The 12,998-nt window shown below is 57.2% G+C and overlaps 1 protein-coding gene across 3 annotated transcripts; it reads right to left on the reverse strand.

Moving 5' to 3' along the window:
* Positions 1-530: 530 nt before the first annotated feature.
* EPN3 (epsin 3) lies at positions 531-11,707 on the reverse strand. 3 transcript variants are annotated; one of them, XM_049861153.1, is made up of 10 exons: positions 11,470-11,707; positions 7,336-8,036; positions 6,261-6,379; positions 5,526-5,606; positions 5,157-5,285; positions 4,098-4,185; positions 3,368-3,637; positions 3,078-3,194; positions 2,714-2,944; positions 531-2,531 (listed from the first exon to the last, which is right to left on the reverse strand). In XM_049861153.1, exons 2-10 carry the CDS (start codon positions 7,895-7,897, stop codon positions 2,197-2,199), a joined length of 1,932 nt encoding a protein of 643 aa, XP_049717110.1. In that variant the 5' UTR covers positions 7,898-8,036; positions 11,470-11,707; the 3' UTR covers positions 531-2,196. The 3 variants fall into 3 exon arrangements, with proteins under 3 accessions (XP_049717110.1, XP_049717108.1, XP_049717109.1); XM_049861151.1 differs by having other exon boundaries at positions 5,526-5,609; XM_049861152.1 differs by lacking the exon at positions 11,470-11,707 and adding an exon at positions 9,692-9,738 and having other exon boundaries at positions 5,526-5,609.
* Between the last annotated feature and the right edge of the window lie 1,291 nt (positions 11,708-12,998).

The raw sequence follows: 12,998 nt of genomic DNA on the forward strand, positions 1-12,998 counted from the left end.
AAGACCTGGGTGAGAAGACTGATCCAAGATCGAAGCACCCCAAGAATGAGGTGGAGTGGCAGCCCCAGGCAGGGAGAAGGCAGGAGAACCCAGTGGCACCGGCCAAGGGGGAAGGATTTTTACAAGAGGAAGATGGTCTTGAAGTAGCTATGGGAGCAAGGCTACCAACCTTTTCTCTGTGGGAGACAAAACAGCACCCCATGGGAGTCTTTGGGGAAGCAGTGTCCTCTGGAAAGCCAGTTTAGAAGAGGAGAGCCCAGGTCAGGAGGAGGAAAGGACTAGGTCAGAGACCAAGAAACAGCCCTCGGATTTGGTGTGTCAAAGGACATAAGAGGGCGGGACTCTGGGCACTTCCTGGCAAAACCAGAATGATGGGCATGACAGGTTCATTGCTCCTGGTCAGTCTCTGAAGAGGGTGGGCCTGGGGCCAAAGGAACACTGGCCTGGGAGGACCCACACAGCAACCTTGTAAGGAAGTAACTCATTTCCATTGACAAGTAAGGAAAAGGAGGCACACACACAGAGGGGTTAAGTAATTTACTCAAGGTCAGAGAGTATAACCACTTATTACTACGTAGTTATTAAGTTCAAAATGTGAGGCAGACTTTTGAACTCTGTTGATCTGACTCCCAAGTAGGTGTAACAGTCACAGTAGGACACCGTTTCGCAAACACCAAAGCAGCTCCTTCCCCACCTTCATTTCAAGGAGTAGAGCCACTTTGTGTTCCCAAAGGTCTCAGTCCTCCCACCCCCACTTTGGTGTCTCTGTACTATGGAAGGCCTGTTTGTCCGAATCATCCTAGAAGGGGGTAAGGGCTGCTAGAAGGTTGCCTGTGGGACCACCCCCTGAGCGCTGAGGACACATCAGTGTCCAGTGGTCAGGGAGCACTAAGTAGAAAAGGACTGATCATTGTGGTCCTCAGGAGGAGGAGCCAGGCCCTGCCCCCACCCTTGATTCCCAGGTCCCACAGAAGCCCCAGGAGGGGTCAGACTCCCTCAGGATGCCTGAGATTGAGTTTCTTGCCGGCCCTGGTAAACGGATTTAAAGTGACTCAGTAAAACAAAGTTGATAACCACCCCCTGCCGCACCTGGCTGGTGCTGCAGCTGTATGACGTGCCCCTAGCTTGTCTGCCCAACTGCTCTAGGAGCTACCGGAGGGCATGAATTTAGCAACTCTTGGATCCCTCCCAGGCCAGCCCAGCATTTTGTCCCCAGCAGCCAGTCAATATGTGCTGAATTAATTCTGGGGCCCAGCCTAGGTTGCTGCGGGCTGCGGAGCCAGACTGTCTGACTCTGAATCCCGGCCTTGCTCTGCTAGCTTTGTGACTTTTGACATACCACTTAACCTCTCTGGGCCTAGGCTTCCTCAACTGTAAAATGGTTTCAGGACGGCCACATGGGTGAGAGACCTGGACAATCACGCAGTCCCCACGCTTGGGAGGACCCAACGCTTGGTTTGCTGCTCTGCAGACGCCATTTTGAAATCCGTACTCATTTTTTAACAAGGAGCCCCACATTTTCACTTTGCACTGGGGCTCCACAAATTATGTAGCCTCGTAGCCAGTCCTAAGGATTGAATGAAATAATCTGCCTAAAGTGCTTAGCACATAACCAATGCGCAATAAATGCTGGCGATGGTTCTTTGCTGTTAAATTGTCCCGGGAGCCCGTGTGTGATAAATGAACGAAATGACGGAATAAATGAGGGTCTGAAGAACACCTGGAAGAGAAGATGCCAGGCCGAGATGGAGATGGGGGGTGGTTGAGAGCGGCTGTAAAGGAAGTGGGAGCACTTTAGCACCCACATTGCTAAGTAGTTGTTTCCATCGCAGCCGCTGATGGCGCGGGGGTCCAGACCCCGCCGCCACGCCCCACAAAAAGTCCACTTTGTGAGAGCTGAGGACCGGGGTTCCAGTCTTTATTACGAGGGCGTGGTCTCAGCCCCCGGGAAATCGCCAGGCTCTAGCTTCAGGAGCTGCAAGTGGTCTGCCGAAGCTTCGATCAGTGTTGAACGAGCACAATCGCAGGGCTCCGCGACGGCACCGGGGCGAGTAGCAGCCTGTTCCCGCTTCCCGCGGTGATGGGCCGGGTTGCAGCCTCGCCGCGCTGCATCCCCGGGGAGGGGGGGACCCCGCCGCAGCTGCGGCCCGAGGGACCTCGCGCGCATGCGCCGGACGCCTGGGGGCGGGGCGACGCTCAAAGGAAAGGGTTGGTGCCCGCCTGAGGGGGCGGGTTCAGCGGTCCGCTGGAGGCCGACGTGGGCAGCAGCGGCGGCGGCAGGCTCGCGGGCGGCGGCGAGAAGGCGCCGGCCTGCGGGAAGACGCTGACCGAGGCGGGGAGGGTCACGCCGGCCGGCACGCTGCTGAGCGGGAGGGGCAGGGAGGCGCTGTAGGTCATGGAGCCCAGGGGCGCCTCGACGGGCCCGCCCACGGCTAGGCCCAGCACTGGCGACCCGGTGCGCACCTGCTTCAGGGTCGGCCAGCCCCGTTCGCCCCCGCCGAACGGGTTGGTGGGGGGTGGAGCACTGAGACCTGCGGAAGGAGAGTGGGTGAGGGGCTTGGAGCAGGCTGGGAGACAGGGCCCGAAACAGGGAGGAGAGGGGAGGGTTGTAAGATCTGGGGGGTTAGAGAGAGGCAGGGGCTACGTTCTCCGGGGCAGAGGAGAGGAGGGGCCCCCAGTGTTGAGGCCCTAGGAGGGACGAGGAGTGTCCTACCTGTCAGGAAGGGGTTCTGGGTCTTTGCAGCCTGGGGTGCCTTGACCAACGAGTCAAGGTTGACCAAGGAAGAGGCCGAGGGGCCCAGGAAGGACTCAGGAGTCCGGCAGGCGCGGACTTCCTTGCTAGGCTGGGTCAGCGCTTCCCCCAGCACATCCAGGTCAAAAGCATCTGGCTCCTTCAAGCCGTTTTGCTTGGAACTAGGGACGGGGTCTCCAAACAGGTCCAGCTCTGGAATAGCAATGGCAGAGCTCACTGATGGAGAGAGAGACTGGCCAAGGGTGTGGAAGGAAGAAAGCAGAGGGCAGCTTTGGGTGGGCTCCCCCACTTCCTGAGATTTCAATGCACCCCACCTCCTGCTTACCCACAGGGCTGCTGGGCTTCCCAGAGGGCAGGGCCTGGGCACCCTCTAGCCTCTCCTTGGTCTCTGTGGATTCTGGAGGTTTGGCAAATAGGTTGAGGGTTGAAGTACCACCTAGAGCTGGCCAAGGAAGGAGAGAGAGATGGCAAGAAGTTCACGTACCATCTGACCCCTTTCCAGAGAAGTGGCCTGCTTCTCAACACAGGCAGGGTATGCTTGCATCTTGGCACTAGAGGGAGGGGTACCCAGAAGTGCCCTAGCCCCTAACCCACACGCCTTGTTCCTCCACTTACCAGGTGTGTTGGAAGTCTCCATAGGATCCCCCCAAGGATCAGCCCCAGTGGTGGGGAGTTTGTGGTGGGGGAAGTTCAGCGCCCAGGAGTCTGTGGTGGGGGGTCTAGCAGGCAGCACTGGGGTCCGGCCCCAGGGCTCAGAGGAGGAGAGAGTAGGGAGCAAGTCCCAGGGCTGGCTTCGGGACAGGGCATTTCCTGAGGGGACTGGAGACCAGGGGTCTGCAGAAGGCCCCCAGGAGGAGCCGCTGGGCTCTGTGTTTGGCCTGAGACCTGAAACAGGATGGCACAGACATGACCCCGTGTGCACTCTTATGCCCTTTCAGGGCCCTTTCCCAGTTACCCATCCCAAGTTGGGACACTATGGGGCCCACTTCACAGGTGAGATGCTGACTCAGAACCATCCAACCAGCTGGAGGCCATACTCAGCAAGTTGTCTCAGGAGCCTGGGTGCTCAGTCATGGGCAACTCAGGCTACCTTCCCAGTAAGGAAAGCCAGGAAGAGAGAGAGGGCAACAAGAAAACATTTTCTGATTTCTGCATGAGCTGGGCTCTTCAAGCAGGCTCCCCCAGCCATCACTACTACCCCATATCACAGAGAAGCCGAGACTCAGGGAGGTAAGGGACTTGCCCAGTGGCCCTCAGCTATGGGGAGGTGGTGCTGACAAGTGGCTGGGAAGGAAGAGGCTCTCTGAGGCCAGCGTGGGAGCTTCTTGCAGCCCTGCATGCCCACCTGGGATGTCCCATGGGTCAGCAGAGCAGTGTGTGGAGGGTGGGCCCGGGGCAGGTACAAAGATGTCGGCCAAGTCCAGGATGGAGGACTGTGGAGGGGAGAGGCAGCATGGCTCAGAAATGGGTGGGACCCGGAGGGAGGGCAGGCCCTGACCTGTCAGCCTAACTCCAGCTCATTCTCTCCTTTATTCATTCCACAAACGTATATTAATGCTCCTTCACCTTTGTACAGTGTCTTCCACTTTGTAAACTGCTTTCTCATCCATTTAGTGCCTGATTTTCTCAACAGTCCTGTGAGGTAGGTAGGGCAAGAGTAACGCCCATTTTACAGATGACCCAGTTGAGGCCCAGAGAGAGGAAGCAATTTGCCTGAAGTCACTCATCCAGGGAGAGGCAGAGCTGGGATAGACCCCAGCCCTGCTGACCCCTTCCTCAGCTGTTGTGCCCCACCCCCCCTCCCCGCCCCCGTCCTCAGAAGTGGGCAGTGAGGGAGAAGACAGATTTTATGACAATTCTACCTCCCTAGGTCAGTGTCCGGGAGAAATTGGGTCACAGTAAGCATGGATCAGAGAGGGACAGATTTACCCCAGGATAGCACGGACAACTTTGGAGGGTGTCCTTGCTCCCAGAAGCCCCCACTTCACCCTCCCAGAAAGTATGTATATAAACCCAAGATGTTTTCAGCACGAGGTGCCTGAGCCCATCCCCAATCTTGATCCATAGCATTACATAATCCTAGAATGTCAGCTGGAACTATCCAATATGCCCATTATGTGGAGGAGGAAACTGAGGCCAAGACAGTGACTTGCTCCAGTCATAAAGGGAGTTAGCAGCAGCAAACCCACGGATCTTGGGTCAGGATTCTTTGCATCCCACTTTGCCATCAGCCAGTTACCACCCATGCAGGATGAGACTGGGGGCTGCTACACTCCCTCCACTCCCATTTTCAGTTAATGAACACTTTAATAGTGTTCATGCCAAGCCCTGTTCTATACTTATTAAAAATATTAATTCATCTTCCAGGACCTATCTAGCCCCTGCACCCAAGCCCACTCCCTACCTGGCTGGTTTTCAGCTGCTCCTCCTCCTTTCTGTCTTCTCTCTGGGGCTCTCGGTCTTCCCGATGGCAGACTGCAGCCCCTGCACCATTGGCCATGAGGGAGTCATCTCCTCGCCAAGACCTCACCTCCTGCAGAAGAGGAGCAAGGAGAGCATGAGTGGCCCAGGCTGAGCTTGAGAGACCAGAGCACTGGAGGCTAGAGTCAAGAGAATGCAAGGTGGGAGGCCAAGAGGCTAGGACCAGGTGCCAAGAGGAACAGCAAGGAGCACCAGGTGAAGCCCACCAGGTGAAGCGAGAGGAGCCTGGCTAGGGCCTGGGTAGCACCTCCACCAGCACCAATACCGGCAGCCCAGGTGGCTCAGCCACTACCTTCTCGTGCTCCTGCTGGCTAAGGCGCAGAGCCAGCTGCAGCTGCAGGTCCTCATCCCTGTGGGAGGCCGGGGGGACCGGCTGCTACGGAGGAAGAAAGTGGTGAACTTGGCCCAGTGTTTTCACCCCTGGGCCAATGGGCAGCATAGCCCAGCCCCAGATAAGGGGGCTGGAGAGACAGAAATGCCCAAGTAAGGGGGTGGACCATCCACCCCCAGACAGCAATGCGGGTGTGGCCTTCTTCCTGTCTGGATCTGAGATGCAGTTTAAAAATCAGAAGGATTGAGCCTTTTCTTCTGGCCCTGCTGTGAGGCCCAGCTGCTTCCACAAAGGTAATGGGAGAGAAGATATCAGGGGGCTTGTCTCTGCACCCCGCAAAAGAACAAGACATGGGGCCTTCGGGAGCAGCTGATGGGGGTGTGTCAGCATACCCCTATGTCTTCTAGGAATACATCTGTTAGCACACTCACTCCTCCCCCACTGTGAGATGGTAGCAGGCCCACATGACAACATGTTCTTCCAGCCCACGACATGCTCACTGCCCTTTCCAGCTCAGGCTTGGAGGCAGTGAGGTAGTCTCCACCTGGGACAAACCCAGGACACAGGTCCTGGGCTGCCTTTGGGAGCAGGACTGGGGCTTTGGGCCCAGAGTGGGGGAGCCTAGGAGTCAAGGCATCTCTTCTTGCCCTGACCCAGCTTCAGTGCCTCCTGGGCTGTTCCAGGAGGGGACCTCACCTTCTCAGCCTCCTCACGGCTCATGGCCAGGGCCAGCTGCAGCTGCAGTTCCTCTTCTCCTGACGTCTGGGGCCGGGCCTGCTCCAGGTCGGAGGTGTAGCGGGGGGATGAAGAGGAGGCTGCAACATATCAGGGCTCTGTGACCACAGTGGTACCCACGGGCTCCCACAGCCCCCTAGAGGAGTCCCAACAGCTGCCTGTTAGAAGTTGAGGTTTGGTGGGGGGAACTGAGGGGGAAGGGTGAAGGCAGTCAAGGGCTCCAATGGGCCAGGCAAAGTGCTATGCACTTTCTGTAAGGTTTTTGCTCCACCTGCAGGGTAAAGATTCCAATCCCTCTTTAACAGATGTGCAAACAGCTCAGAGGGACACCTGGCCCGGGGTCCTGCAGTGAGACTTGAACCTGGGTCCCTTCCTGCTTCTGTCCAAGGGGGTCAGAGGATGGGAGGCCTCAAACAAACAAGGTCATGGCCCTCCAAGCCCTCAGCAAACTGTCAAGGGCTTTATGAAAGGGAGGGCCATTCCCACATATTCCTTAGACCAGGGAAGACCCCACTGCTGAAGAAGAGAGACAAGAGCTGCTTGGCAGCTGCCCCCGTTTTCAAGAGCAGCCCCCTTGAGTGGGAGGGGCTGAAGGGGAATGCGCTGACAGCGCACGCAATGTGCTGTGTGTGGCACAAGGCTGAGGTGTTCCCAGGCCATCCCATTTAATTCTCACGTCAGCCAGGCAGGGGAGGTAAGATGATCCCCACTTCACAGATGAGGACACTGAGGCTCAGAGGGCTGGTTGCCGAGATCACTCAATTTGTCAAGGGCAGGATAAGGAGTGCTACTTGATGCCAAAGCCAATACTGCTACCACTACGCCACTATACCAGAGAGCTAACTTATTTTAGCGGGCTTGTTGAGCACCTACTATGTGCAGGGCATTGTGCCTTGCACGTTACACTCCTCACCTCACTGAATCCTCATAACAACCGCTTGAGGTAGGTATTGTTATCTGTGGCTCAGGGTTGCAGGGCCAGGACTAGAACTCAGCCACCCCTCTATCCCTGTCCACACCCCAGCAGCTCACTCACAGTTGTAGGAGGATGGGGACCCACGCGAGTGGCCGTAGTCATCGCCGTGGCGGCGGCTGAAGCTCAGCTGCCCACTGCCGACACTCATGCCCTCCAGTGCCAAGCGCTCCTTTGTCTTGAGGGCCTGGGTGCGTTCCTGCCGCAGGCGCTCCTCATCCTTGAGCAGCGCCATCACCTGCTTGACCTTCTCGCGCACGTTGACGCCCTGGTCCTTTCCATCACGGTCAATGTACTGAAAGTCCTTGAGTGTCTGGATGGTGTAGAGGTTCTCCCGGCACTGGTGGGCCACGCGCTCGGAGCCCGTCTTGAGCAGGTAGTCCAGCAGCGTCAGTGCCTTGTACACGTGCCGCCAATTCTTGCCACTGTCGTTGAGCCGCCGCCATAGCATGCCCATGACCTCGGACAAGGCCACCGTGTTAAAGGTCAGGTCAGCAATCTCTGACATGAGTGAGCTGGGTGGTCCCCATGGGTCGTTGCTGGTGGCCTCACGCACCTTGATCTCTGCCTCAGAGTAGTTGTGCACGATATTCTTCACCTGGCGCCGCAGCGCTGAGGTCGTCATGGCCTGGGTTTTGCAGATGGGTGGCCCCCTCCCCAGCCGAAGGTGGAGGGCTGAGGGCCACCGTCGCAAGGTCACGGTCTCAAAGGAGGGGCCGCCGTGCTCTCAACAAGGAAGTGGCGTCCTTGGGTTCCACATGGATCTGAGGAAGAGAAGGTCTGGGATTCAGGGGCAATGGCCTGCCTCGATGGTCACTCAACCCCTAGCTTAATCAGGCCAGGCAGAGTGTCCCCATTGCCAGGAACAGCCTTCAGCAGGCACTTCTGATGCCATTATTATTATTTCCATTCCCAGATACAGGGAAAGTGAAGCTCAGAGAAGTATTAAATGATCACACAAGATCACACAGCTGGTAAGTGAGGGGCCAGGGTTAACCCCAGCACGTGACCTCCAGGAATGCCCACTGGCCTGGCTTCCGATTGGCTTTTCCATTTCTGTCAGGATCTAGCTTAAGGCCTATCTTTTCCAGCTTCTCGGTATCACTTTCCTCTCCTCTGATTGTGAATTTTTGTAGTTTAATTCATCCAACACCTATTTCCTGGGGGCCGTCTCTGAGCCAGGCACAGAGCACAAGCCCTGGCCCACCCATGTCTGGTTGGAATGGTAACAGACAATCACAGTGCAGTGTGGGAGTGCGAAGCAGCACAGGAATACCCAGCTAGGAAATCAGGGAAGACTCCCCAGAGGAGGTGATGGCTGGGCTGGGATCCGAAGGGAAGGGTAAGGAGGAGTGAACCAGCAAGATGGGGAAGGGAAGCTCTGGAGGATACTGGGAGCTGGGCCACAGGCAAAAGATAAAGGAGCATTTGGGGAAGGCCGACTCTCCAAGAGACATTCTAGCCACCCCTACTGTACACATGAGAACGCTGAGGCCAGAGAGGGACATGACCTGCCTACTGTTGCACAGTGTGTAGGTGGCCTGACACCTAGGTCTCCAGAAGACTAATCAAATACTTACTGTCAGTGTCACTCAGTTTTGTAATTAATGTATCTGATTGTTTTAATGTCTCAGTCCAACCTTCTCACCCAGAATGTAAGTTTCCTGAGAGCAGGGCCAGCCTGGGCATGCGGCAGACCTCTGATGCCCCAGCTGAGGAGAGGGTTAGGGCCAGCCCATCACCCTCCCCACAGCCACAGGACCAAGCCATCTCAGAAAGTATACACATGCCCAAGGCAGAGAGGAAGGTCTCCCAAGCCCCACCAGAAACAAAATGGGCACCTCCCTGCCACCGCCACCTCTCTAGCACTGATACGGGTGTGGGGGCACACACACACTCTCACACACACACACATTCATACACAGACATTCATACACTAACTCACACACACTCAAAAACATACATTCACACACCAGCTCAACACACATACACAGTCTCAACACACTCATATACACAAATACATACGTACTCACACCCGTATACACAATCTACAAAGCCTCCACCTCACCATGACTCCCCCAGATGCCCAATGAGATGTCACCTCTCCACTCTGCCCTCCTTCCTCAGCCTCGCTGTGCCCAGCTGGTCCCCAGGCTACCAGAAGGCAGGAATCAGGCAGGAGGAGTTTGTCTGCCCCCCACCCAAGCTCTCTAACACCTCCTCCCAGCTCCACTCTTCCTCGTCCCCAGCTGCCAACCTGGCGGCTTAAAGGAACCAGCCCTGAGCTCAGTTCAAAGTGGCCCCGCAGGCCTTGGCAGGTTTCACTGGGGCCCAGGTGCCGGGGAGGACACCCTCCAAGAGACTGGGACCCTGAGGGAAATGGGGTGGGTGAAGAGTGCCTGGCTGAAGCTGTGCCTACCTTCTGGCTGCTGTCTTTCTGTCTGTCCGGCTGGTGGTAGGCCTTCTGTGGGTGTGCCACGCCACCACTCATTTAACTCCTGCCCTCCTCCTCGCTAGTGACTCAGACCTGTCTTCACCTCCCCCCCACCTGGCAGCCTGGCGGGTGGCAGAGTCAAAATGGGAAGTAATTGTGCATACAACCTGCCCTAGTGCACACACCTCTCCTAGGGCTGGCCACTGAGACCAGCAGAACCAGTCAGGCCTCATGACTCCATCAGGGGCCCTACGTGGGCCCCAGCTGCGCTCACCCTCCTGCCTGGCCTGGGCTGGGGCTGGGGCTCGGGTCTTAGTGGGAGGGGGCATCAGGGTGGGCTCAGCAGCCCTGCCTTGCCCTTTTTCCCACAAAATGGGCACAGAGGTGCCTTCTTGGCCCACCTCTGCCAGAGCTGGGGGAGGGGGAGGTCGGAAACACCTCCTTCCCCTGAAGCTTGCAGGGACAAGGTAGGGAGGAAGAGGGGGTAGGATAAGACCAGGGAGCACGGAGGGGAGGGAGGAAGGAAGGAAGGAAGGAACACGGAGGGAACGGCTGGGAGCGCTGCCAGCGGTGTTACAGCAAAGGGTTTTATCGAACACAATATGCCCAGAAATAAAAGGGGGTGAAAAAGAAACCCAGCAGCTGATAAGGCGGCGGTGGTGGCGGCAGCAGCCCCAGCAGCGGGTATGGAATTACTGCAGTGACCTTGAGCCAGACCTGTCAGGTGGAGGAAAGGACACCGTAGGCAATGCCTGAGAAGCCAGTTCAGAGATGGAGGGAGAGGGCAAGGCAGGAGGCAGGAGGGTTGGGGCAGAGGAGGGGGGGTAGGGTGGGGAGGATCCAGGACCAGCAGAGGGTGGGATGGCATCAGAGGAGGGTCCTGGCACAGAGTATCTGCTCTCCTAAATAGTGTACCATGGAGAACTTTGGGCATTGCTCTTCTCAGAGCCCGCAGGGCTGGGGAACCTGGATGAATACCCTGAAAGTTAAGACTAAGAAAGCAGATGGCATCCCCAAAGTGGGGGCTCGGGGAGATGAAAAGAAGCTAGATCTGTCCAGCCAAGTGCACAAGTTTCTCCAAAGTCCATGTGTTCCCCCACCAGCCTGAACCCCCCCCTGCTAAGAAGGGCTCCAGCCCCTGCACCCCTGTCAGGTCCAGCATGAGCAGTGGGCAGAGCCCAAAACCAAAACCCAGTGCCGTCGAGTCAATTCTGACTCATAGCAACCCTATAGGACAGAGTAGAACTGCCCCATAGAGTTTCCAAGGAGACCTGGTGGATTTGAACTGCCGACCTTTTGGTTAGCAGCCGTAGCACCTAATCACTACACCAAGAGCAGCGGTGCCCAAACTCACTGGCTTCTTGCTGCTGGAGGGATAGGGGAGTGCGCACTAAGTTTCTATCAACTTCATCAGCCCCGGGGTAGCTGTGTCCTGCGGGCACTGCAGTGGGCTGAGGGCTACCCTGAGGCCAGAAGTGCATCAGGGGCTGGGGATGAGGGGTCTGCAGAGACGTGCACAAGTCTTTGCTTCCCAGGGGGTGGGGAGAATCGGCAAAAACACCAGTCCGAGCATGGGGAGCACCCTCCCATCTTCCTTCCTGGGGGCCGCAGGGAGGGCGGGACAGCAGGCAAGATACTTCTCCAGCCCTGCCCCCCTCTCTCCCTGACACCTGGGAGGGAAATTAAACCCTCATCCCACTCTTTGCCCTCACCTTCCACTTGGGGCCCCACCGACACCTAGGAGGGTACAAGGCCAAGCTTACCTCTGGTGCAGGCTCCCCTGGCCCCAGCCCTGGGGCCCCGAGCGGCCTCTGCAGTGACCCTCCGACTTGTGCGGCAGGGGAATGGCACAGCCTCCTCGGAAGCAGTGTCTCCAGAGCCATCCACCACGGCCCCTCGTCCTGGAGACCCACCCACTCCCAGGAGGCGCAGACCCCGTGGAAGGGCAGCAGCTCTGCCTCCTGCCTGCTTGCCTCGGAGCCGTGCGGCCGGCCAGCTGGCTGGCTGCACAGAGGAAAGTTGCTCGGCTGGCCGGGCAGGTCTGCCTCAGCAGTAACAGGACACAGGAGGGAGCGCAGGCGTGTTAACCCCTTCCTGCTGGCCAGGCAGGCGGTGCCTTTAGAGGTGGGATGCCTGCCTGCTGGCTGTGTCCGGAAGCTGGATCAGGGCTAGTGCTGGTGACCTACCCCCACCCTGCGGTAGGTTAACCCTTCCCCTGCCTCCCCAAGAGGAACAGGGCCAGCTGGGTGGGGGGATTGCACACCCACCCCACCCTGCCCTTCCTCCTCTGGGCCAGGAGGACTTTGAAGGAGAGGGCAAGACCATTTCCTGGCACTGGCTCTTTGGTGGAGTTGCCACTTTCTTGTGAGCACAACCCCCTCTCATGGTCCCAGATTCTGCCTCTCCACACACAAGGACTGAGCATCCTGCCCTCTTCAAACATCCTTTTCCTGGGTCTCAACTGGAAGCTGCTTGAGGTCCTTGAGGTCCTGATCAGAACACCAAATGCAAGCCCAAGGGGCTTGCTTCCGGCCTGGGGGCAGCGCCCCCAGTCCTCCAGCCCACGCCTTCTCTGCACCATCAGCACATGGTCTTCAAATTGTGGAAGTCCGGCCCAGAATGATTATTACCAACAAAAGAGCAATATGGTACCGAATTTGAGACGACACAGCACCTTTCTTTCCAAGAGACATCTCTCACTGCTACAGCTTCTCTGAGCAGGGGAGAGAGATGAAGTCCAGTGGCTGTTTTTAAGGAAAAAAAAAAAAAAGTTCCCAGAAGACCATGAATCGACATGGGGAGAGGGCTAAGACAGACCCACCCAGTGCACCATGGGAAGATTAACCTCCTGCTGAGGACAAGGGCCTTCAGGGTTTAGGAGGTGTGGTGGGCATAACTCTCAGGGACTAGGACAGGGTCCCTGGACCCAGCTGAAGTAGGTGGATCTCAGGGAGCCAGATCCTGGGGGTCTAATCCTCCTAGTCTCTCTCTGTACTTGGTGATGATGCCTCGGGAAAACATGACTACAAGAAGCATGACCCGAAAATGTGGGCCCAGGAGGGCCAGAAGCGGAGATTATGAGGGGTGACGCTCTCTGTCCTACACCTAATTCCTTGTCCTGCCACCAACTTGCTATTCTGCCCATCCTCCCACATATCCCCTCCTGCTGGATGGCTTCAGGAACTGGAGGGGGAGTCTGAGGACAGGGTAGGACAAGGGAGGACCTAGGTCATGAATTAAGCTCATCAAAATCCAACATCCAAGACACAAAGGCACAATGGAAATGGCAGAA

This window comes from Elephas maximus, chromosome 19, assembly GCF_024166365.1.
Source record: "Elephas maximus indicus isolate mEleMax1 chromosome 19, mEleMax1 primary haplotype, whole genome shotgun sequence".
Classification (NCBI taxonomy): Eukaryota; Metazoa; Chordata; class Mammalia; order Proboscidea; family Elephantidae; genus Elephas; species Elephas maximus.